Source organism: Penicillium verhagenii (assembly GCF_028828195.1).
Source record: "Penicillium verhagenii strain IBT 33310 chromosome Unknown utg000004l_segment0_segment0, whole genome shotgun sequence".
Taxonomy (NCBI): domain Eukaryota; kingdom Fungi; phylum Ascomycota; class Eurotiomycetes; order Eurotiales; family Aspergillaceae; genus Penicillium; species Penicillium verhagenii.
In genome coordinates this window covers 62,141-86,932 of record NW_026643168.1, presented here as the reverse complement: position 1 = coordinate 86,932, position 24,792 = coordinate 62,141, and the positions used below count along the sequence as shown (strand labels likewise).

The 24,792-nt window shown below is 46.6% G+C and overlaps 7 protein-coding genes across 7 annotated transcripts; 1 reads left to right on the top strand and 6 right to left on the bottom strand.

Moving 5' to 3' along the window:
• Positions 1-68: 68 nt before the first annotated feature.
• Positions 69-1,174, bottom strand: N7466_002991 (uncharacterized protein; the record flags this gene model as incomplete). The annotated part of the gene is made up of 3 exons (XM_057162388.1): positions 69-648; positions 696-977; positions 1,026-1,174. The coding sequence occupies 3 exons, from the start codon at positions 1,172-1,174 to the stop codon at positions 69-71; spliced, it is 1,011 nt and encodes a 336-aa protein (XP_057023503.1).
• A 984-nt stretch (positions 1,175-2,158) lies between these two features.
• On the bottom strand, positions 2,159-3,052 carry N7466_002990 (SDR family oxidoreductase; the record flags this gene model as incomplete). Its single annotated transcript, XM_057162387.1, has 1 exon — positions 2,159-3,052. One exon carries the CDS (start codon positions 3,050-3,052, stop codon positions 2,159-2,161), a length of 894 nt encoding a protein of 297 aa, XP_057023502.1.
• A 1,938-nt stretch (positions 3,053-4,990) lies between these two features.
• On the bottom strand, positions 4,991-5,533 carry N7466_002989 (NACHT nucleoside triphosphatase; the record flags this gene model as incomplete). Its single annotated transcript, XM_057162386.1, has 2 exons — positions 4,991-5,391; positions 5,452-5,533. The coding sequence occupies 2 exons, from the start codon at positions 5,531-5,533 to the stop codon at positions 4,991-4,993; spliced, it is 483 nt and encodes a 160-aa protein (XP_057023501.1).
• A 3,126-nt stretch (positions 5,534-8,659) lies between these two features.
• On the bottom strand, positions 8,660-9,092 carry N7466_002988 (uncharacterized protein; the record flags this gene model as incomplete). The annotated part of the gene is made up of 2 exons (XM_057162385.1): positions 8,660-8,815; positions 9,027-9,092. 2 exons carry the CDS (start codon positions 9,090-9,092, stop codon positions 8,660-8,662), a joined length of 222 nt encoding a protein of 73 aa, XP_057023500.1.
• Positions 9,093-12,850: 3,758 nt separating this feature from the next.
• N7466_002987 (uncharacterized protein) lies at positions 12,851-13,478 on the bottom strand (the record flags this gene model as incomplete). Its single annotated transcript, XM_057162384.1, has 2 exons — positions 12,851-13,195; positions 13,245-13,478. 2 exons carry the CDS (start codon positions 13,476-13,478, stop codon positions 12,851-12,853), a joined length of 579 nt encoding a protein of 192 aa, XP_057023499.1.
• A 3,120-nt stretch (positions 13,479-16,598) lies between these two features.
• On the bottom strand, positions 16,599-19,405 carry N7466_002986 (uncharacterized protein; the record flags this gene model as incomplete). Its single annotated transcript, XM_057162383.1, has 5 exons — positions 16,599-17,352; positions 17,400-17,624; positions 17,674-18,212; positions 18,281-18,490; positions 18,545-19,405. 5 exons carry the CDS (start codon positions 19,403-19,405, stop codon positions 16,599-16,601), a joined length of 2,589 nt encoding a protein of 862 aa, XP_057023498.1.
• Positions 19,406-19,903: 498 nt separating this feature from the next.
• On the top strand, positions 19,904-21,073 carry N7466_002985 (uncharacterized protein; the record flags this gene model as incomplete). The annotated part of the gene is made up of 4 exons (XM_057162382.1): positions 19,904-19,958; positions 20,102-20,385; positions 20,453-20,764; positions 20,855-21,073. Coding segments are annotated over 4 exons (870 nt in total), but the record flags the coding sequence as incomplete, so codon positions are not given.
• Between the last annotated feature and the right edge of the window lie 3,719 nt (positions 21,074-24,792).

Here is a 24,792-nt window from a genome sequence, read left to right as displayed (position 1 = left end):
GCTGAATTCCGGTCTCGTCACATAATAAGAAGTGATGGGGGCCCCTAATATACTTCAGGCAGTCTTTTTCAAGACAAGAATAAGGCTACCTCTAATACGATAAAAGTAAGAGTAGCCAACGAGAGCGACCCTATTAGCTGGCTACCTGTTGACACTAATGCATAACCAACGTTCAACGAGTTATTCTGAAAGCCAACAGTACGTAGCCAGATCGGGGTAGCAGTGTCGTTCTCAAGAACATCGGAGTGGTAGCTATCGATGGCACCCAAAAATGTCAACTCAAATTTACCCACTAAAATTGAATCTCCTGAATTCCGTAGCCCCTCTTGCTCATAATATCGTTCGCCTGAAAAATAGCCCTCGAAAGAAATATTTGCGCTCTGATGGTCGAACTGTAAACTGATAGTCGGATATGGGTACCTAACGCCGTTAAAAGGCGAGTTCCAAGCAATCGGCTGGAGACGCCATGGGACTTCCCCAGTCCTATTGCACGATGTCATATTGAGAGGAAATTCCCCAATGAACTCATCGTCGATCACTGTACCTGATAGATTGAATGGTGGCTCTTGGGTTTTTTCAAGTGACCAGTCAAAGTCATTTAGCAGCTTAGGTGATTCGGACATGGTGAAGGTGCTTTTGTAGAGAGGACTAGGTAATATTAGTATGTGAGCCTATGATACGTTGGCTTAACTCACGTTGAAGACCATAGGTACCACTGTAAGGACTTGAATTCGCTTATATCCTGAATCCACCCGATTGGAGGCACGTTAGAGAAGTTAAATCCAGGAGGCCAGAGTGTAATCATAGCATTCACGGGGTCATTCGCCGTGTTGTATTTGCTTGGCTCTGTAAGGCCGAGAACAGTTGGATACTCTTTTATGATGATCTCGTTGCGAAAGACCGGACACAAAGAGCTGTTGGAAGCTGCGAGTCCAGTGTATGGCAAGAACTCAACGCGCGTTGTGCCATTGTAGTACCTGATCAATCTGTTAGCATTGATTCCTAGGAAGACACCAATTACTTACGACCCAACCCAATTATAAAGAGCACTCATCGTCACATTGTACGGTCTGAAGTTGTATGAAGGATCATAATTTGAATCTTCTGTTGCAGCAACCAAAACAGCCGATGATAGAGTCAGAAAAATGACACAGGTTGTTCGAAGAAGACGCATTTTGCGTCGAGATGATATGGGGGAGAGGGAACAAAAAACAGCTAGCAGGGAGGCCGCTGGAAGTTATGGGTCCCCACTAAAGCGACTAAAACCCTCTGGGAGCGCCTCAAAGGTCGCTTAAAACAATATGGTGAAAGTGGGAAATAGCGCCGAGTATTTAGAGCCTTTCATTGGTTATAGGGTAGAGTAATTTGGTGGCGCTGTTTGAGCCTCGCGGTCTATCAGCCAAGCCAAATTTGCCCTTTTCAGCTTAGCCTTCCTGGGTTCAGTCTGGGGCACCAGTGCTGGAACTCTGAACCCCGACGGAACACTCCGGAGGGGTGGAACGCCTCAAATCAAGTTCAGGTACAGTTTTTTGACTCGACATTTCGCTTCGTAAACTCTCCATGCTTGGCTACTCACAAAATCCTCTCTCCACTTTCTGAAATTTATGGGCAAGCCCAGCCCAGATTTGTTCTTATGCATACGCAGATCGCGTGTATCACCTCGTCTCCGGTTTAAACCCATAAATAGCTTGAGCTGTTTAGTACATCAGGCCTCACTGGGCCTATAAGATTGGTTTCTCTATCGCAACAACACGCGTTGTTGATAGTTCTTGGCCCCTACTTTGTTCCTAGTAAAGTAAGGAGACTCCTAAGCTGAGATGTTACTTAACGTCACTGCAGCAATAGACGGGTCGGGGAGGACCGATTAGAGGTACCCCATAAGAGACGGACCCCGAGATAATGGCTCATGGTTGACCGACCGCAAATTTGAAACGATCTCCCTGGGATGTAAGCAATGTACACGTAATTTTCTCATTGGAAAGGATACACTGCATATAAAAATGGACCTTTATTTTTTTACTTGATTTTTTCAGGCCACCTAAAAACAGGTTCTAATTCAATTTGAATACGAGACATTTTTATTCCGATTTTGACACAGGGAAGGGTAGAATTCCACACTGGGTACAAGTGGGACAAACGCCAAATCATACTGCAGATCTCAATTGTAGATGCCGGCCTCGATATCTGCAAGAAGAGTTGGCTCAGAGGGTGACCATCCCAACTGCTCTCTGGTCTTCTTGCTGGAAGCTGGATTGTCGGCACTGACAGGATAAACCAGAAAACCAGCAAAATGCTTCGAAGCGGTCTCAAAATCCTGAGAAACAGTCGGAAGACGCATGGATTTTCCGATAGCCTCCGCAATATCCTTCATCGGGATACATTCTTCAGAAACAGCATGATAACTAGTCGCTGCAGCACCCTTCTCGAGAGCTAAACGGAACAGGCGGGCCGCATCGCGGCGATGAACAGCAGGCCATCGGTTAAGGCCGTTGCCGACATAAACCGATTGACCGTTGGCACGCGCTAACTCAGCCATTTGCCAGATAAATCCTTTGTCTCCATCGCCGTGAGTAGTGACCGACAGACGAACGCAAGATACACGCACACCTTTGGACGAAAGATCGAGTGCCTGTTGCTCTGTGGCAGTGCGGGCGCTGAATATTGTGTTTGTCTCCGCGGGGCTATCCTCTGTTCCCACCTCTCCTTTTACCAAGGCCATGGTCCCTGAGGTGAAAATCAAAGGCTTATTGGATCCTGTAAGAGCGTCTATCATAGCGAAAAGAGCCGTACGCTCAGCCTGGGCGTTCTCGGCAAATTTGGTGAAATCAGGATCAAAAGCAAGATGAATGACACCATCGGCCTTCGACGCTGCTCTCTTCATCGAATCTATGTCTCCAAGAGAGCCACGAACTACCTCGACACCTTTCTTTTGTAAAGATGAAGCCGACGCCTCTGAGCGAGCAAGTCCGGTGACGGTGTGGCCGGCATCGAGGAGCTCTTGAACAACAGCTTGGCCGACAAAGCCGGTGGCACCAGTAACGAAAACGTGCATATTGAGGTTGTTGATATTGGTATTAATTGGTAATGGCTACCAATTGAAAAGTTCGTCAAAGTGGTCAGCTGTCAATAGTGGGTTGATTTGTTTCTCAGCTGGGAAATGGGGAACTTGAAGTACTTATAGTTCTGCTGGAGTGATTACAGACTGTATTTTGGACGGAGATATGGAATTTATTTCCATATTGCTAAGTTTATAAGCCGGGAAAAACGCTGGAGCTACTGGGGAATACGACTGCGGGTTAGCGCGTTTCTATTCTCCACCAATTATGCAATGCTACACTTTACTTGGCGAATAAAACCCACAATCGCGGTCCCACTCAGATGGAGCCGAACCTGGATCCCTTCTTCATTCTCCTTTGCACACTAAATATCTCTACAGATTGAAAGATGCCATAAAAATCAATCGGATTTCGTAAACCAGTCCTGACGGCGTTAGTCGCACAAAAAATCGCGTCGGGCTTGCAGAAACTGTAAGCTCCGGAGGATTAATATGAGTCTCCCCTCACCCGACACGCTCAGGCTTAATTAGTAACATTCACTATAGTGCGACGAAATACTACCGCAGTGTCACAAATGCCTATAAGTCACCAACTATAAGATGACCTATAACTCAGATCTGCAGCCAATTAGAACTGATGACACCCCCTTTACTCACTTCCGTTTTGATTCATAGCTTATTCGAACGATTATAAAGCACTTCTACCGACATGGCTACGAGCATGCCATCCGATCTGACCCTTCGGCTACGTGGGATCTGCTCTTGAAGCACCTTCTCCAACCAAACCCTCAGGACTGAAGGCAAACAGGCACTTGGAGTCAGGGTCACGTTCTTTATTGTGTCTGCCCACTTGAACCGGTTTTTAACCTTTACCCTTTACTTTCCACTCGATTTTATAACGGATAAAGATCGGTGGAAACTCATCATCTGGTCTACTTACTTCCCACTCACCGAGTTGATCAAGATTTGGTGTTTCTTGGGGGGATGCAGGTTGAGGTTACTGGGCCGCCCTGGGGGTAGCAAACCGGTGAAGGGCTGAACTCAAAATGCGAGTGAAGTGTGCCGTTGTACTGTATATCATGCCGAAGTGTTTTGGCCATCACATTGAGAGATCGCGAGAAAATCATGTGGTGTTTAGCTCCTATACCTCTAGGAAGTATCTCATTTAGAGCTTCCCGGAGTAGGAACTCCTTTGCGGATTGATGGACGAATGTAATAGTATCTTCTCGTAATGTCAAAAATGAGCCACAAACTGCGATAATCTCCGAGAGGGAATCCTGGTCACCATATTCGTTATCCGGCACTTCAACGAATGATGTTAGTTCGCTAAGCGTGATAGGTCGAAAGACTGTTGATATAATAGCTAGAATCTGCTTAAAAACCTCGGCATCTTCCGACCGGCGAATCTGATCAATCATTCGGCCTTACAAAGCATTCAGCCCAGGAGGGAATGCTTCTGACTTATTGATAGCGTGCCTTGGTGACGTTCTATCAAGGTTTTGGCAGACCAAGGCTACCCACAGAAGCGTGCCTTGCGAGTTTAGCAATAAGTGACGGCGAATCCTATCACGGGTGCTGTCTGTATATTTTTTGACTTTCGCCAATTCGTTGACCTTGTGTTGAATGAACTTGTTCACAGCTCCGGACACAGATGCCTTATTCAGCTCTTACGAGATAGGAGTTACATGGGCCGCAATATCAAGACGCTCAATAATTTCAAGCCAGTGACGGCTAGAGACGATCCCATTTCATCTGGAGGTGAACCGATGACTCCTACACAACCAAGTCCAGAAGGGGGCGAAGACCGTTTATACACTCATCCAATACATCAAAGATGATATAGGCTCCATTTAAAGACGAGTCCTTTAGGATATCCTTAAAGATAGTCGAGAGTGCATCCCACGCATTTATATCTTCAAAGAGGGCTTTCCCGGCCTAGTCATACCGAGCCCGCACATAGAAGAGAAGGGATGGATTCTTTTGGACAAGTAAATATATCAAACCACGTAAGACGGAAGTAGCGCTGTTAAATCGCACGTCGGTGGCTTGGCAAAAAAAGAATGAGACATTCGCAGTGTTTCCATGTAATTGTGTCATTTCTTCGATGATACCACACAGGAGCATTGTGTTGCCGGTGCCGGGATCGTCTCTGATCCAGAGGAGACGATTGTTTTGGTTGTTTTGCCATTGTCTGAATTCCGCATTGTCTAAGATCCAGCGATATGAGTCTTTGAGCAGCCCTCCGTTCGTATTCTTGATGCGGCTTTTATCGTCGTATGGATTGGTCGTACGCAAATCCCTAAGGCATGCTTGATTCAAAGACGATTCTAGTTGAACTGGAAGCAGTTAAGTATTAGCCACGTCCCGTTGGAGTCGTCATTTGGTTCCTTACTCACCGAAGTTTGCAGCGATAGGAGCATAGTTTTGTGCAACTTGAATTTCAGAGTTTATCCCATTGTAGGATGTGGAAGCCGCCATGATTCTGGGCAGGTGGTTTGAGCAGGGCGGGAAGTTCATGATCAGATGTCCCATATACCCCGCTATCAAGTGATCCATAAAGAACCGAAAGTCTTGATTACGTAACCCATATTCTCAGAGAGGTAGGATTTCTTTTCGCTTGCCCTCACTATGAGTGAATGGGCAAAGAAGCTCTATCCTATATTTACTGAGCTCCCGTATTAAGGATCGCTCTGATCCGAGTGATGAACCTTGGGGTTGACTGTTCACTATATTTTAACGATTGTATCTTGGTTCTGGAAAGTTGCAGCCTCATTATTACAATACATTTCAAGAACCTGCGATAGACTAGATCAAATGAAGACTAGCATATTTTCAGAATAGAGTTCTAGAAAGAAGAGAAGAGAAGAGAGTTAAAAAGTGAAACTGATTTCGAGCTCGCCTGTAAAGCGTATGCCGAAAAGAACTCAGGCAATCATGGCTGCAAAGCTAGCTTGGACGCCAGGTAGTGGACTGAAAACCTCGGTAGACCTCTGGCTGTGGACCAAGGTCCACATTGGCCAAGGCACCTGCCCTAAGGCTTGGTGCCTAACGCTTCAGCCATCCCACCACAGCTTTCATTCATTAGACCCATGCCACTAGAGTCCAGGCCGCTATGGACCTCAATCATCGGACTACCCTCACATGTGGCTTGGCAACAAGCAGCGTGGGTTTGATACCAAATTTCGGCCGTCTAGACTTGAAATTCTCATCCTCCAGGCTGTACGAGCATTCATTTTGGGGCCAAAGTAAGTTGCTATACAATATCATCGCAGCGATCCCGCTTAAACTGTCAAGACTATTCTGGCGGGACCGGGGAGTCTAGCCACTGCTCTGTGCGATCAGCACTATTCCGGAATGACATTCCAAGGCCAGAGAACTTTAACATGACGAGCTGGGTGAAACGCCGGCGATGAGAAATACCTTTATATTTGTAAAAATCAATTCTGCATGGCCTCCAGAGTGCAGAGTGCAGCTCATCCAAAAGAGGCAATTCCCGTAGTGTCTCTTTGTCGATCCCAGGAGCTGAACGTTCTCGCATTCGAATGAAAACGTAATTTACGTGACAAGTCCAAACGCCCCGCCGGTACGCATTTGATTCACGGGGCCATGGCAAGATAATGTGGGCCTACCGCGTACCGGCTACTTAAGGTCACGTGTAATCCCTCTCAAATATGGTTCACCCCGCCTCATGCTGTCTGCAAAGAAAACGAACCCATTTTGCTGCCCGTCAACATCACACAACCTTCCCATAGCTGGTTGAGCCTCCTGCCAAAACTATCAGAAATCGAGTGGAATCTATTTTGACTGCTGTAAATTCAAGAACTTCGGAAATGCCGCTATCAGGAGACACACACATCCACGATCATCTTTTGTACCTCTCTCAGCCCGGTCAAATTTTCAAGATTTACAATTTCCTCGATACATGTACACCGGACTGTCTCGGTTGAATACCTAGTCGGATCATCTCCGATGTTTGTCTTGAACAAAATCAGGCCCAAGAGCTTTTGATGGAAATAGCGCTGGATAAGAATCTACAATCTAGATTTGGGCTGCCCTGGATGAAGACTCCGAAATTTTCATAGTGGCCGAGAAGAACCACTATTACAAGATTGAGCTTGAAGTGGAACAGCTTCCACATGATTTGCGGTGGGAGTATAAGGATCTCGAAGTGATTCTTATTGACAGCCTAGACGAAAAGTACCGAGAGCAAGGTGGATGGGTGAATCGACCTCCCGTCAGAGGCGCACGACCGTTGATCTTAATTCCATGTCTTGGAGAGAGTTTCGACGATGCGATATTCCTGAATTATGATCCGCCAACACGGAATCGGAATTAAATTCAACATAGTCAAACGGAATATCTATGTGTGTGTGTGTGGTTTTGAGTCTTTTACTATGTACATTAATCTGGTCCTACGAAAAAGCTCAACTCTTAGTTTTTTTGTGTAAATATCTCGTTTTGATATTGCTTTGCAGAAACGAACAATATTCCAGTTGCTAAGCCTCTTTAGACTCCCAAAAAATGGGGTTGCTGTTCTAGGAGTATATCCTAAAGCTCGTATGAGGCCTAAGGCTATTTCGAGGCTCCTGAACACGACTATAGTATTGGGAGAGCTCTTTCTTGGGGTATGAGCAGTCCGGGATTACTACAAAATATGATTACAAAGGTTATGGGATATTAGTATTGTCAAATATTTTATAATATCACGCAGGCATGCAGGGATAATTAGTACCCGAGCAGATTCAACACCAACGTCAGCACAATCCTATTTTGTCAGAGCCTCAAATAAAAGTCGTTTATCTAGTGTGCAACAGGCAGTGAAGAACATACCTCACTCTTACTGTCCTGTACCGATACAACCTATTTCTTCCAACTCGTGGAGATTTGTGGAATGCTTGGTAGAGAAATATTCAGGCCAGACGGGTTTCCTCCTTTGTTTGCCTTGTTTGTAAGATCGACATTCTAGAAACTGCTAAAGCCATACAAGCTTATTACAGAATCTATTTTCAGGCTGTTTTTTACATTTGTATTGAAATTGCGACGAGGCAAAAGAAACAAAGCTGTAGCTGTCCATTCAACGAGGAGAATTGTACTAGGGAAGGAAAGAGAAAGAAATGAAGAAGGGAAAGTGAGAGGGAACTTGTTGTGGTTCCCATTTCCCCTCTAGTCCCGATTAGGCCTAGTGCCCAGCCCCCAGGTATCTGTGGGCTGCTCCCACAGATAGCGACCTGGGTTCGATCCCTTGTCCGACCGTTCTCTACGCTGTCGTCCCCTGTCACCTCGTGACAGAAATACTGCCAACACATGGGGTCAGGGATAGAGTAACCGTAATAGGTTTAGTATGTTGTCAAAAGGGCTTCGAGATAGATTCTCTGTGTGTAAGTGGTGAAACTGTTTTCGATCCATAGTGTAGCCTTTGACGAAGATCCCCAGGGCGGATGTACTGCTGCACCTGCAACTGCTATTCCTTTGGATACTAAAGGTGGATATGCGTGACGTGGGAAGAGTTTGACTTTGGTCATCTGCGAATCATGGGTGGTCCGGATTTGATGTATCTGAAACACAAGCACAGACCGCTGGCCTGGTGTCCTCCACCATTTCTGTTCAGCCATCGCTCGGGATGCGAGGCATGTTCAGAACGCCTACACGAGGGATGTCGCCGATATCGGTGGAATTGGTGGCAATCTTGCCCCCGGTCCAGTCAGACTCGAGGTAACCCTGGATTATGCCGAATGAGACGTGTGTTGTGTTTGCCATGCTCTATAGGAACGTACAGCTTTTTCTTATGGGACGTGTGGTTATGTGAAGTTCACAATCATGATCACACTTTGTTCTTTCGACCGACTTGAATGGGGTATCCACGAAGTACTGTATCCGGTTATTATAATTGCTTGTTATTTTACCTCCTATGCTGCCGTCTTGGATTGGTCAATCAGAATGTCTTGTTCACTGAATGATTCCCTACACGTACACAATAAGGTATACTAGATGCGTCGGGATCTGTAACCACTTCGGTCTTTGAAACAAACTCTGACATTTTCTATGACCATCGGATCTTGGCATGGACTAGGCACCTGGGTGTTAGTTAGACCGTGCGCTCAGGGACGATGTTTCTTTAGCCAGGCTAAAAAGCCCATCGTCATAAATGACATGCAGTACAGAGTACAGTACGAGTAGTAGTAGTATTCATTCACGCTGACCCCTCGCAAAGCGATATGCAGTACTTATCTTCGCTGAAAGACGTTGCGAAGATAGAAAGTGATGGAACATTCATAGGTTTGATTGGAGACAATTTGGCCTAATTACTGACGATGGTGGATAGTCACGGCAACCCGCTCAGGTAAGCTAAGCTAAAGCTTATTTTCAGCACTCTGGTACCCCAAGTCCCCTCCGGACGATGTGAAATCTCGCGTAATGTTGCGTGATATTCAAGGGTACCGCTAGACAACGAGTGGCAACGACCCCCTCCTCCCGCTGGATCAGCGCTAGATGGTCTCACCACCTCCAGCGCAGCCAATGTGGACGAGGTTTCCATGTTCAAGAACTTCGTGTTATTTAGTAACCAGTGACCTTGCAAACGGCCCAGTGGAAGCATCAAAGGATCGGAATGCATTGTTGCGCGAAGATTATAGAGCAGCGCGAATTCCGCTTTCAACTTAATACTATATATCATGGTTTGTAACCCGACTTGAAAGAACTGCAGCTTGTACTCAGTAAGGAGAAGCAGAATATTTAGGACAAAGACGAGACCGCTGACGCAAAGCAGATGGGTGGTGACATAGCGGCTTCCACGACCGCGAATCCTGGCGATAAACGTGAGATTTTGCATCACCTCATAGAGGTAGATGCCACAAATGACGCTTTCTTGTGCACAAAAGCCGACCAATTGAATTCTGTTGTAAATTGCAGCAGGTCGAGTAAAGAGTGCGTCACCGCCAAGACGACCGAAGAAGAGAACAGTCATTGGGACATATAGGATGAAAGCATTCACGACGATCATCCAGAGCACCCATCGCACCTTGCAGGTATCAAGAATAACGAGGCGCAGGCGCGAGTAGAGTACGACAGCCTGGCCAGTCACCATAGCGTACCACCCAACGATGAGAAAAACGGACGTCGGCAGTGTGGATGTTTGAAATGCGCAGCAAATGATGGCAGAAAGAGTATGCACAAGGGTGCCCGACGACGCGACCTGCATGCTCCAGAAGTAAAGAGCGCGATGGTTTTTGATGATGTCGAAGGTGATAAATACTGTTTCCAAGGCATTGTATGCGGCTGTTGAAAATATGGATATTACCAAGATGGTTGAGATATTTTGTTTGAGGGCGACTCCTACCTCCGAAGAGAGTTTGACCAAGAAAGTATCCATTGGTATGTCTGTCTTCGCCGAAGTAGAATATCATGAAGTTCTAAAACAGACTTGTGATAAAATTCATAAGGTCATCGTGAGGCCAGGATGGGAGAGTATTTATATGGCGTCCTCGCTGAGTAGCCGGCCGGCTTCATATGAAATGGCCCCGGGATGAACCTTATAGGGCCAGGATCAAGAACAAGGGTTCCAGGATACGACTCAAGAGCCCCAGGAGCATATGGCTCCCAGGTTCGCTGGTTGCATTCCTAGTTTCGGTTCAGTTATTCACGGAATCACTGAGTGAGATCCCAGGACCAGTGTCCCGTAACCCGTTCGGGCCAAGAGCTTTCACGGGTTCAAAGTTTCATGATCGCAAGAAACCTCACCTAGTTCCCGGATAGCACAGTGCTAATCCTGGGATCCTGAGCGAGCTTTCCAGGAGCGCTACAGATCCCAGGACGGGTCAAGATCCTAAAACCGACCGTGACGTAAATTGGATAGCTCTTCAGAGGTCTGGGGCTAGATTTGTGAGTCTTCCAACGGACATGCCACATGGCCGCAATAATCACCGGCATGGACGTGCGCCCCCATCTCTTAGCTTACGCCTTGTATGGAAAGTCATTTGTAGCGCGAGCGATGGTCTATACAGAGACTGGGCTCTTGGTTCAGGATAGCACTCATACATCCGCGGCGGGCAATAATGAGGGAATATACCGCAGTGAGCAGCATTTCGGTCGAGCTTTTGAGGTAATGGCACGTAATTAGGGGCTCTTGTGAGTGCCGGCATTGGCTCGCAACCGGGAAGGGGGTAAAATGCTATTTGGGTGGGTCGAGCACAGTGGGCATAGAGGTGATAGAGTTGGAACAATCGAAACCATGTAACAGGGGGCTTTCGTGGACCAGCAAGGATAAGGTGCGCTCTCATGCTCTGTATGTGTTGCAAGTGTCTCACGTAGAGGCTCGAGTCGCCGCACGTCCTGGGCTGAGATCTCCGTGTCGAATTAGCAACGCGCCTACGTGATTGCGATGGTCTGCCAGACTTGGGATCATGTAAGCTAAGCTTAGTCACAGTAGATGAGTCAGCACCCACACAAAGCGCATGCTAGTAGATAGTGTTGATATTCCTCTGAACTAGGACATGGACGGCAAAAGCATCTAATATTTTGGGCCTTTTTCTACTTTTTTGACGGTTGAGCGTTGTGTCAACAGCCACACTTTTCATCACCGAGACACTCCGCCGTTGGCTGTCACCACCATGATTTTTATTGGTCCGCACTGAGTAAAGATCTAAGTCCCAAGCCGACTCGCTCGTCTCGTGTTGGATGTTGGATCTGCACCAACGCGCCCTTAATTGCGCGAGCCAATGTCGAGCGCCTCGTACCTAGCTCGGATGTGCTGTAGACCTCAATGAAGGGCAGCCATACGATACCACCATTTCAATGCTGTGTCTTTGCCCTTCTTACTCTATTCGTTTCTTTCATCATGGGCCGTTTTCAGATAGCAGGGTCTTTTTCGATCTAGACCCACGACTGAATATGTTACCGCTGTACTGTAGAAATATACTTGGGGGCAACTTGATGAGCCGCAACCTTTACTGGGCTACTGGAGGAGAGGAATGCCGCCAACCCCTACCATTTGTAAATTAAATGCGGATATCTCGGTTATTAGCTTTTTTCACGACTGATCGTTCGAAATATCGATAGAGCCATATTTCTATCATTGAGTCAGACCCAGGCATTTTGTGTGGGAGATTGGTCTGATACTTTCTTTTTCTTCTTTCACGGAATTGATATCACGAAATATAGAGGGAAAGATGTTAGTCGGTCATCAGAGCCACTCATGGAGACTCTCCTGTTCCTCCTATCTTGAACTATGAAGATTTTTCCAGATTGATGAGGACCCAACTCATCCGGTTCAAATCCCCCAGATCCCTTTTAACGCCACATGGGATGATGATAAAAGCAGGCGTCTTGCTGATACTCTTGCCAAAAGGCGGAATGAAACGCCAAAAATTGGCGTTTTAGTTGGACTTTCAAGATCACAGACGGGTTAGAGACTAAGGGCAGGTGCCAAGCAAAACCGAAGGGTGTGGAATGTTTGTCGGGATATAGTTGAGGCAAATCTCAACTTCTCGGGAAACGTTTGAATCCTGATGGGAATGGGTTCCAAGAAGCGGCACATCTTATCCTGATGGGGCTCTCAGCACATAGGTTTTGTCTTGGTAGTATGGAAATCTTCCTTGGTATACGTCATTGTGCATACAAAAGATGAATTGATCGCTGGCTACTTCTTTTCTAGGAGCAACAATGAGTTTCGATCTTACAATCCCATTCATAACGAGTTGCTAACCAAGAAAGATTTGCGACGATAAAAATGTTTGCATATTGGAACCAAATGTAATAAATATGTCCCCGCCGCTTCTCCCCGAGCTTGCTAGACTGTTCCTAATCTTTGGAAGGGTTGGGCATTCCCGAGGTGTGAGGCCACCTGCGGAATAGGTCGGAAAGGTGGTCAATGGGCGCCGCCAAAAGGCCAACAGCCGTCTCGTATGGCGGTTTGTTCGGAGCGCTGGGGTGAGAGCGAGATGGAACGATCATCTTAGTTTTTCCAAACGAAATAGAGTACTCCTCGCTTTCCTCTTGCGATAGGACTTCTTCCGGTTTAGGCAGGTCGTCCGCCAGTTCTTCCGTGATATGCCGCGACAGATCTTGCATCAGAGCCTTGAGGGTAGGCAGGAACTGAGAATCTGAAGAGTTCAAATTTTGAAACTTCTTCAGTTGCTCTTTGACCTGCAATAATGTTATGAAATTGTTCAAATTCATGGGAAAGCCCACGTACTGATTGGTGCTCTTGGCGATCTTTTTTGGCAAGTTCAACGCCGCCGGATACATACTTGTCAAATGCTGGGTAAACAACAAGCTCCTCAGCAATGGAGTGGCGAGCTAGTTCCCAGGTGAAGATGTTCTGCCATCTCGTCTTCTCCGTCTCCTTTGAGGCATTGATAATATTCTCGTAAGATGACTGTATTTCCCGATGATCCTTTTTGATCAAGTCGCTGATACGTGGTGCCATATCAATAGATGAAGTCGTAAATGTGCGTCTTCTAGTCAATATTATTAGAGGGTTGATATTAATTATTCTGAGCCCACGTAATGAAAAGCCCGTGTTAGTAGACCCGAAAACCTTGTTCCAACATAATACAGCAAGACCCCACCCTATTAATGAAGAATCCTGATCTAAAATCGTTAGTCAAGCTTGCCAGAAGACTACGTCAGTGATGGTGTTTGTGTCACAAATATAGGAATAGATGCCATCTTCCAAGATCTAGAGGCGTCAAGTCAGGAAATGCACTGTAGCCCTCATCACGAATCCACCAATCAAAGACAGCATACATGTAAGCGTGATGGTGGCAAGTCACAAAAATTGAAGTGTTCCTAGTCAAACTCTCAAACAACTAAATATGACGGACTAAACGAGTAGTAGCTATTGCTGAAGCACTTAGGAATCAGCCAGAGTAACCCTGGTATCTAGTCCCCCCAACAGAAACAGGCTGACCCCAATCTGGCGAGCGTGAGGTGGATCAGGCTTTTCCCCCAGCTGAATGCCGTCACTAACTAAAGCGATCTATTAAGCCGATGGTGCGAGCGAGTAACATGAAATCAATTATGAGCTCGTGATAAGCAACAGAAGCGTCATAACAACAAACCATGATTTGACTTGCCGGTCCTCGGCCGTGCTAGAAACAATTCATAGGAAGAACATTTGCTTTTTGAAAGACCAGCCCTGTTGGGTAACAAGCTACAGAGTCTATAGCAAGGTGAGTATGTAAAGATCGCATGGTAAAGCCTGAGTTTCACTCGCATGTTGTCATGTCCTTTGTCAAGTTAACAGCAGTACTTTCCATGGATCCCTTCATCGATCCTTTTGGTGGTCTTTCTATCGGTCTTTGCGTTAATCGTTCTGTTGGTCTTTCTGCACTGGCCTTCGATATAAAAGCCCTCTTGCTAGCGAGTAAGCTAGTATAAAGAAGAACTAGTGCGACTGTCATCAGCCCGCGAAATAAAGACGAGTGATCAATACTCACTTGAAGGGAATATGACCCATAAAGCGTTGCAGAGGAAAAAATATCCCCAGAATCTCAGAGATTCCGGTCTGGGGTTTGCAATATCAAGTACATAATGATCGAAAAGACTGGTTGCATAATATAGGATAACACCATAAAGTTGACCAAGCGAAACAATTAGTTGCACTGCATGTCGCAAGGGGTGATCTCGAATTATCAGAAAGACCATAACAAACGACAAAGGTCCCCAGATAAAGGCCGTAACGGTTTCCATGCACAGCACGAAGGCACTTTGCGTTTGATAAGGAGAGTCCGACAGTGAGTACTCTTTCCACAGTTGTCCGAAAATATCCGTCATAGAAGGCATGCGCCTGAAGTTGTATGCAAAATAACCCTCGAAGAAAAGGTGAACGCAGCCGCTTGTAACGTATTAGCATCGGTTTCAATCGCCAGGGATTATTATGGTATTTCACATAAAGCAAACCTAACGATGGTCCATAAATCACCGAATGATGTCTTAGGACAAAGTTTAATCATCGAAATATATGCAGACATAGCAACTGCTATACATCCTGCAGAGAAAATTGATAATAGGGTGAGGGTGTTGCTCGCGTTAACAAGATACCCTTCGATATCTTATCGGACAGGGTAGTAGGTTTGTTCCATCAGGAGCAGTTGAGATTACTGCATATGGAAGAGTCTGGGAGTTGTTGTTGAAGCTGCAATAGTTGTAGGAGCCGACAGTAAACAGGCGAACTGGGGTGGTTAGCGGCCCGACGGCTGGTTGGCTGTTCAGATATAGTGACGACACTAAGTGCTTCGGTCTAGACTTCCACAAGCAGGAAATTTTACGAAATTTTATGCATGATGTGATGGAAACTCCCTCATCCATAGTTTGGATCAGCTGGTTTGGCTGACGACAGTGATCAGCAGAGTGCTCGCAGATCTGGTGTCAGGAAGTGAGTCCCCCAAAAATCCGACCAATGAACAGGACAGAATTAGGTTGCCTCGTTTACTTGGAGGGCCGCTGATCTTGAGTGTTCGTTTAACGATGAATCATGTTGATCCAACTCGTTCTCCGGTAAGCCGCTCACGACCCAGGTCTCCACTGCAGGATGTGAATCTCCATTCTGAGCGCCCCTTGCACGACAAACATGAGATGAAACCCCACTTAAAAACGTGTCGGGTGGCCCTTGCTGACGGGGTTCCTACACAACGATGACACAACGATGAAGTTCGACAATCTGACCGAATATCAACTTCAGTCATCTGCGAGATATGTGGTTAATGATGTAATTAAAACAGAAAAAAACGACCAGCAGCTCCAGCTACTGTAGTCAACAAGAATATAACAGGTTGAAAGAAATGATAGCTTGGTAACAAAGCATGAGATACCTTACAAGGTACATGTAATCAGTAGCCAGATACACGACTCCCACAAGAGAACGACTATATGCATAGGGACAATGATTCATTATCGTATATTCGGTACACTGCAGATATTCCTCTTCCAAGGAAGGAGATCCACTCGGGCCTTCCAAGGCCTATTGCTATCACGAAACAGGTGACTACCATAAACACATGACTGATAGGTATGGCAAGGACATTGTCAAACAGGGAGCAAAGAACGGTTTCCATGATGGCATGTGGCTTCAAGTACCTGTAAAACAAAGAAAACTCAAATTTCAAGTAGTTCGCTGATGAACGAAAACGTGCATGTCATAAATTGTCACCTTTCGGGCAATTATACGAGCTCATTAGGTAAGAGGTTCCAGACCCAGTCCTACCTACACGTGCCTTGGTGCGTGGCACGTCCACTGTATCATCATATACTCCTAGTCTCTCCTACAACCAGAAGTGGCGGCATATCGATTCTCGAGCTGGATACCATTAAACCTACAAAGTAAAAAGCAAGGTAGGAAAGCAATAGGAAACCAATATCTCGCTCTGCAAAGTCCATCGAATTTGGTAAGAGCGAAAGCACAGAGCCAATCTGACAGCATGGTGTGCGCGTTTATTGACGCTCATTGGCCACTTGGGCGGCCAGTTGGCGCCTGTCAAGCGAGTGAGGAGTGGATTCGAGGCCAGTCAGGGATATGCCGCCATTTCTCCTTTGTACCACAGGTGAATCACATATTCTCCCATCTTTGACTACCAGCCGCAACTAAGCGATTGAACAACTCATCTCGCTCCGGCATCACTGTCATTCTCCAGGATCTTTCTTCCTTATCCTCAATCTCTAAGCTTGCTAGCAACTTCTGGTCCGACGATAGCGCCACCACTGCCTCAACTGCCGAGCTGGCAAAAGCTGTTGCCCTCTTCATTCGCTTTATATCCTCCACGGCAATTTCAAATACTGGTTTCAGATTTGTAGAGCTCATCAATCTTGGGTCATCCCGCGTAAACAACACGCTCGGTTTAGGAGACTCTGTGATGACTGCCCAGCCATGTTTGCCCTCGAACCGACACTGATATTCGCTCGGCCCGGTATAGATGATGCTGTTCGTCTGATGTAACACACCTAAGTGGTCTTTGGCTTTCTGCGAACCAGTTGCGGCCCGAACGTGATCAATAGCAAGTTTCGCCTCGACGAAGAACTTGGCATTGCCTTTGAAAAAACGAACGAAGTTGGAAAGATGTCTGTGTTTTGGCTTTTCCTTATTCCCTTCGCCGTGGGCTTTCCCAACCGAGGGCATGGTCGCATCAAGGACATCGGGGCGGGTAGCACCGACAGGTATGTTCTCAGCGTCAATCAGGTTTTGATGATCCGGGTCGTCGGGATTGGAGGTGAGTACAGGAGGAAGAGGAGTTTTGTGTGCTTCGCCGATGCGGAGAAGAGTTATTGCTATCTGGGTGTTTGTAGGGACACCTCGAAGTATATTGCTAAACGTAGTCAGCATTGGAGAACTAGAATAAATTAGTATACTAACTTCTTCGGCTGTGCAAGCTCCATATAGTCCGGCACATGTCGTTTGAGCCATGCTGTTGCACGCGCAAGCATTGGATCGCCAAATATGGCGATCCCAGCGATAAACCCAACACCCTTGTAAATAATATAGTATTCGACGGAAAGCGAGACGAGAAACAAAGAGGCAAGAACGACCACAATTCTGAGGAAAGCAAAACGAGAAAATGGCGGTCTTGGCGAGATTGCGCTGGACTTTGGTCAGCAATAATGCTTTAAGGCAAGTAAAGGTGACTTACTTCGCAAATCTCTCCCAATCATCAGCTAGCTCTCCTATCACGTGGGGTGCAATGTCAAGAACTTTGGCAATGCTTTCTGGATTGAGTCCCGCCCATATGATCTCTTCCATTGGCTGTTGAGTTTGATCTGTACACTCAGTAATATGCCCTGGTGCGGAACCGACAGATTGCACGGCTCCAAGGGCTTTGCTCATAGGCTTGGGGATCTTTCCTTCTAGTGGATCCCCATCGCCGTCCTGTTGTGGATTGTTGTGCATACCAACAGCTCTTTGAATGTTATGTCGGACGTTCTCGACGAAATTTGATGCTTCTTCTTCAGTAGCTTCATGTGGTTGCTTTTCCGGAGCACCAGTAAGTGTATCTATGGTCCCTAGCATACCCGCTTGCGGCTTCTGAATCCCGCCCGTCCTGATGTTCACCAGAGCACGCGGTGCGGGCGGAAAGAGTACTTGGCGAGCTTGGACCGACGACACGATGAGAATCAAAGTTCCAAATACAAGCGGCATCAACAGATCAAAAAGCCACGCAGCGAAGTATATCTTATCATAGGTCAGTACAATTTTTGCGTCGAACGAATAACTCAACGGTGGGCTCGTGATCAACGTACCCCACAGAATATCGATGTACGGCAAGTCTCCTTCCAGGATCGGAGTCGCGAGATTTGTTTGGCAAGGCTTGCAATGCCGAGAACCACGGACAGATAAACTCGTTGTAGTTGTAAAGCCACTTTATCCCCGGCGTGATCTTGGGACCATGCATCGTTGAGGTCAAGACCACTTGCAGTGTCTATAGGCACTGCTTTGACATCGAAAACGTCCTAATCAATCGCAAATTAGCCATTTAGAGTTTTATCGTGACAAAGAAGCCCCACCTTGTTGAAGCGTCTGATGAAGGCAAAAAGCTCTCCGTTCGTGTAACCACCAATCAATGGATCAGGTATCTCTATTTTCGCTTTATGCCAGCCAATGTCTCTCGTGACTTCACCGTTGCTGCCATTAGAATACTCTGTCTGTATAGCGCCTTGAGCCTTTTGTACTTCATACGCGAGCTTGTGGCTGTCTGGATTGAGATGCTTCCTCAAGAACTCCATCGGGCCTTCGATCGGTACATTGGCCTGGTCTTGCAAGGTGGCCAGCATCGTCAAAGACGCATGAGTATGATCGTTATTACCTGTCAATGTCTCAATGAGGCTCTGCGTTTCATCAGACTGGGCCACTTGGTGGGCACTGCAACCACCACGGGCATGTTCATTAACATGTAATGGATGTATGATAGTCAGTGCAGCCTCGTCATGGACCAGATCTTCCGATATGGCTTCAAAGTTATTGCGCCTCCCATTCATTGCAAGCAGGTCATCTTGGCCGTTTGCAACTCCACCTAGCGCATGGTATTCCCCGTTTAGGGTTTGTTTCACAGTTGGAAGAGTGCTGTCATCAACTTCATCCCCTAAAGGTATGTAATCGTGGTCGTGATCGTGTGTTGCGTTTCGAGACATGGGTTTTGAGTCGTGGGTAATGATATTATCAATCTGAGTGTGTGTCCTATAAGAATGTGATGACGCCTGTTCATCCCCGCTCGGGTCTCGTTGATTTTGAAGATCCGTGTCTGGTTTGACCTGGGTGTGTGTTTGCTGGTCTGAGCCAAGGTTGTGTTCTTTGAGGGCTCTTTCAGTGTGCTTGCTCGCTGGAAAGATGTTCCCCGGGTAGTTGACATAGGTGGTATTCTTGAACATTTTGATGTATCTTAGCGACCGCAAATTTTGAATGGGAAAGGTGCGACTAGGCGGCTCAGCTTGCAAATACTCTGAATTCAGACTCTTGGCCAGCTCCCCGTGATTGGTACAAAGATTGCACATTTACAGTAGTATAACATGCTTCATTGTTTAACAAGCAGCAAATGTTTTTGATTTCTCCATTCTTATTTTGTGATATAACTTTACAAGGGGTCTGCAGATGATCTTGTGGCGATTACGTCATTCGCCTCATTTACCGCAAGTCAAATACACGGTTGCAATGCAGAATGATGGTACCGTGACCTCTGTCTTCTGATAATACTTGATTCCCGTCCAACTTCTTTGCTGACTGTATCAATGACTATCTTTGTTACCTGCTTGCAAATTACTTTTGCTGCATTCTTTCTGCAATCTCTGCGCCTATTGAACCTGAAAAAACCGAAAGCCGAAGCTCCAATTTCTGACTATTATCCCATCCGAATCTCGCCTCAAAAATAGGCTTCTTCCCTTGAGCAGCTCAAGGCTACTGGCTCCATCGTAGTCTGCGACTCTAGTAAGTGTTTGATCCAAGAATGTCATTTCCGAGGACAGTTCAATGACAAAAATATATAAGGTGACTTTGCTAGTATGTGCACTTGCCGATGGATGAGTCTTTCCATCTCCAGTTCATTCAATCTAACTCATACTTCATTTTAGCTATCGACAAATATGAACCACAGGACAATACAACAAATCCCTCCCTCATCCTTGCTGCATCGAAAAAAGCCGAATATGCTAAACTTGTTAACGCTGCCATCGAGTATGGTAAGAAGCAGGGGAACTCTATCGACGTGCAAGTCGACTCAACTCTAGATCGTCTCCTTGTTGAGTTTGGGAAGGAGATTCTCAATATCATACCCGGTAAAATCTCCACTGAGGTTGACGCGCGCTTCTCCTTTGACACTGAAGCTTTCGTCAATAAAGCGCTGCATATTATCAAGGTATGTCGCTCTCAATGAAGACATTACTAAATCTGACAGTAGAGAATTCATCTAACACTTCCTATAGCTTTTTCAAGAGATTGGTATTCCCAAAGAACGCGTCCTGGTCAAAGTAGCCTCCACCTGGGAAGGCATTCAAGCCGTTCGCATTCTACAATCCAAGCATGGAATCAATTGTAATTTAACTCTCATGTTTTCGCTCGTGCAGGCTATGGCCGCTGCCGAGGCGGGTGCCTTCCTAGTTTCTCCCTTTGTCGGCCGAATTCTGGACTGGTTCAAGGCCACCCAAAAGCATGACTACACCGCGGAAGATGACCCCGGTGTGAAGTCTGTGCAGAGCATCTACAATTACTACAAAAGGCACGGCTACAGGACGATTGTCATGGGGGCCTCCTTTCGAAATACTGGCGAAATCATCGAGCTAGCCGGCTGAGACTATCTGACCATTTCGCCTAGCCTCTTAGAAGAGCTTTATAACTCCTTCGACTCTGTACCGAAAAGGCTAGACCAAACTTCCGCGACCGGCCTCGATATTACAAAGCGCAGCTACCTCAATCATGAGGCCCTCTTTCGTTTTGATCTGAACGAGGATGTGATGGCTGTCGAAAAGTTGCACGAGAGTATTTCCAAATTTGCAGTAGATGCCGACGCTTTGAAGGATTTGCTGAAGCAGAAACTCCAAGCGTAGAGCGAGCGCTGATTGCGCCACGGATTGAAAGTTTCTTGTTCTCAACTTCTTAAATTCTAATGCCCCTCATTCAATCAGAAATTACGAGGGGGGCTGGTAGTGGCGGTCCTCTGGTGAAGTTGGCCTCACTACTATGATATAATTTCAGTCCTTATATCTTGATATTATGCTGTTTTTTCGAGTGTTGGAGTGGTTGATAAGCAAGTCAATAGCGACATCTTTGCTGTCATCATCTCTGTAGCTTCTCCCTTGACTGGTGCTGACTCTCAGAGATCCTCACTGCTTTCCTTTGATCAAACAGATGACTCTGTAAGCTACTCATGGTGGAAGCCTGGAAAGCTGTATAGCGTATTCTCAAGATGGCTTTTCCTGGTTGGGCTACCACTTTGCAGTCTCTCAGAGCGCTAGAATCTCAAGAGAGGTAGTAGTTCCGTATGCCCAGGTTTAGCCATACCATTTCAAGTGACACATTTCGTCGTAAGTCAACGATCTGAATGACTAGGAAATGAATACCCTGCATATCACGATGCTGACTAGCTTCAAATGGATCAAAGAGAACGCTGAAATGTTCGATTCAATAGTCACGTATATCGAAGCCTTCAATATCTTATGGGTCTTACCCAAGTAATGTTTTCTCAGGGCGCCCGGTACTCCATTGGCTATGCCTGTACTAGGCTGTATTGTAACGACGACGTTCCGGCACAGACCACAATCACTAGGCAATTTTCGGATGAGTAATCTGATCCTTAATGCGCGATCTCAGAGAGCGCAGATTCGATTCTCGCAGTATGCGTTCTTGAACGCTCCAGAGTAACTCCAAACGAACTCCAGACGGTCTATGATTGACCATCCAGCCAGGAAACAGGGCTTTAGCGTCGTCCCCTGCCACGTATTTATGCTTTACGGTTGAAGATTAGATCATAGAAAGGAGCAGTGCTGAAAGATTTCCCGTCATAGAATCTACTATTGTAAACGACCACTGTCTAAGTCGAGGAACGGCAAACTGAACGCTCTTCGAAACCTCAAGACACGTTACCAAACAAGTGATTGCACATTGCAATCGCCCAATATTTCTAAACAGCTGATTGCCCCAAGAGGAAGAAATAGCATTTATGGAAAAGGATCCACCATGGACAGAAGTATATTTTCCCATGTACCCGGTCGCCCGGCTTTTCTCATTTCGATTGAAATCTTCGTTCACGACTTCGATGTGGTCCAGGGGCGTGCGACGACAAGGGACTGGAATGTCTGCTTCGATGTTTGTTATCGTTTGGGAATATTTCGCTCTGCGATGAGATGCGTTAGCTCTGAAAGAATTCATTGTGAACGTCGGAGCATACCATCAACACCTTTGTAACCCGATCCCTGAGAGGACTTGCGCATTCTTGGGAGATATCTTAAAGCAGTTTCCGATAGCCTGTGACTTGCTGCCTGTGACTTGCTCTCGCATCAGTCGATTTTCTTTTTGCAATCGAATCGTTAGTCCTTCCGGATAAGAACAATTGGACGGGCCATGCCCACGACATTCAAAACAAACAGGCGTCCCTCCGTCGCATTTGATTCTGCGTGTGCGGCAATATGTGCAAGCCCGCTTGGTACGGCGTGAGGCATTTGGCGGTCTTTCAGGCTGCAAACGTGGAATAGCAACTTTTTCGGTAATTTTCGTAAATACCGATCTTACTCAGGTCGATTGCCTTGTCTTGGGCATCGCTAAAGCTCCTGACCAGGAGGGCAACGGCCAACTGACCACAGGAAGAATGTCTTCTAGACTGTCCCTGTGCCTAACGCTCGTGGCAGGGCAAAACCGAGGATCCGCGAGTACCCTTGCGAGACTTTGGCTGACTGGGCTGGCTCGGCCAAACAAGTCAATTCTGATCCACCAGGCAGCGGGCCCACCTTCTATTCCAATTTAGCGAACCTGTAGCCAGGAATTGCTGGAAAATTATTCCAACATCTGTTGAAACGCTTCAACTCCCTCGAAGAACGGTGGCCGTCCCTGTTAATCTGCGCAGACGGTCTCTACGAAGAGACGTAGCCGAATTGACATAAAAGGCTCCAGATTTATCACCCAGAAAAAATCTGGACTTCCCTCCTCACACTCCCATGTGTCATGGTGCACCTCTCTTGCCTGCAGGGTTGAGGGTCTGTATGGCCACCGCTCCGCAGTACAAGCTCTGCGTTATCAAATATGCTTCGCAGGGGGTCGCTGCGTTACCAAGTGAACTGCGCAGTTGGACGCCGTGATGACAATTGAGATGCGCAGGAGACCACTGCGTTAAAAGTTCTCTGCAGTAGACTGCTGCATCACCAAGTTCTCCGCAGCATAGCACCTGCGTTACCAAAGATCTTCGAAGGAGGGCACTGCCGAGAGCAAGTCACCCCGCAGTGGAGTGCTGCGTACACAAACTCACCCCTCCCTGCCATGAGCCCAGCGAGCCTACAAGTTCGCGCTCCCTTGCAGACCTGAGCCCTGCAAAGTGTATAATTTCCGTGCTTCCATGCAGCCATGAGCCCTGCGTTATCGATATGTGCTCTATTGGACAAACTGTTTGGCTACCAGAGTCCTGTCTTAATTCTATAGCCCGTACAGGCGGTTTTTCGTGGTGCTAGGGACTAGTATTCAATTGGTAGCGCAGAGAGCGACTTAGAAAGGATGACTAACGACCTCCAAATTGCCCTTCCTCAGCCGGCACCACAGAAGCACATTGAGAGCAAACTGAGGTGAGTAGTCATGAATGAATTAACCAAAAGCCAGAAATCAAACGGCATAAGCGGAAGAAAGAGCCTAGGCTGAGCTGAAGGCGTTGAGTACTGTTGGGAATGTGGTATTGATTGAAGATAAATATCACTGGCTCTCGCTCCAGTCGTTTAGCAGTCCATCGAGTCGGGCTGGGGTAGCGTGGGGTTCATGCTCGAGGAGACAACAGTGCTAGCTTCCATGGCCTTGGTAGATGAGATCAACGTAGGCTTTTCTGTGGCGGTTCCAATCGAACTACCACTGAGTGCAGCGCAGAAAGACCCCACCTCGAACTCTTTGCCGATTGTACAGGTTGCCGTGTCCCCTCCGATGTTTTGAAATTTGAGAAGACCGCCTATATTTTTTTCAGGTACGTTGGACCTACTCTCCATCACGAACACGTTCTCGCTTTTCGCCGCTCTGTTTACCACTTCACTCGCCATGTATATCTCATATTTTATGATGGCGATGAGGATTAAGCTACCTTCACACCATACAATCCGTCGTCTACACACCAGTGAATCTTTGTTGCAATACAAAGGATAATTGATATTTGTCTTTGTACTAGATGAATAACTGGGGCTACATGTACAACGAGAAGATCAAGTTGATTGAATATCAAGTTGGTCCAAGGTATAGACACTTCGGGATTAATTCGATGTTACGGTTTCTTGGCTGGCCAGAAGGCGCGCACGGACAAACTACCACGTGCCATTTAAGCTTTATCGTGACGGGACATTGCGTTTTGACCCACCTACTAGACTAAAGAATGAAAGAATCGAAAGCAGGATTTGGTATTCTGAGCGATCGACCACGCAGAGGATTTCAATGTTGACAAAAATTTTCGGCGTTGTATTCAGGGCTCTTGGCAGATTATTCCAAGTCGTATGAACCGTGGCAACCCTTAAAGATTGACGTTACTCAAATTGTGAGTGGTAGACCATCTGGCATCTCAGTAGCCAAGGCTTGCCATGATTGGATG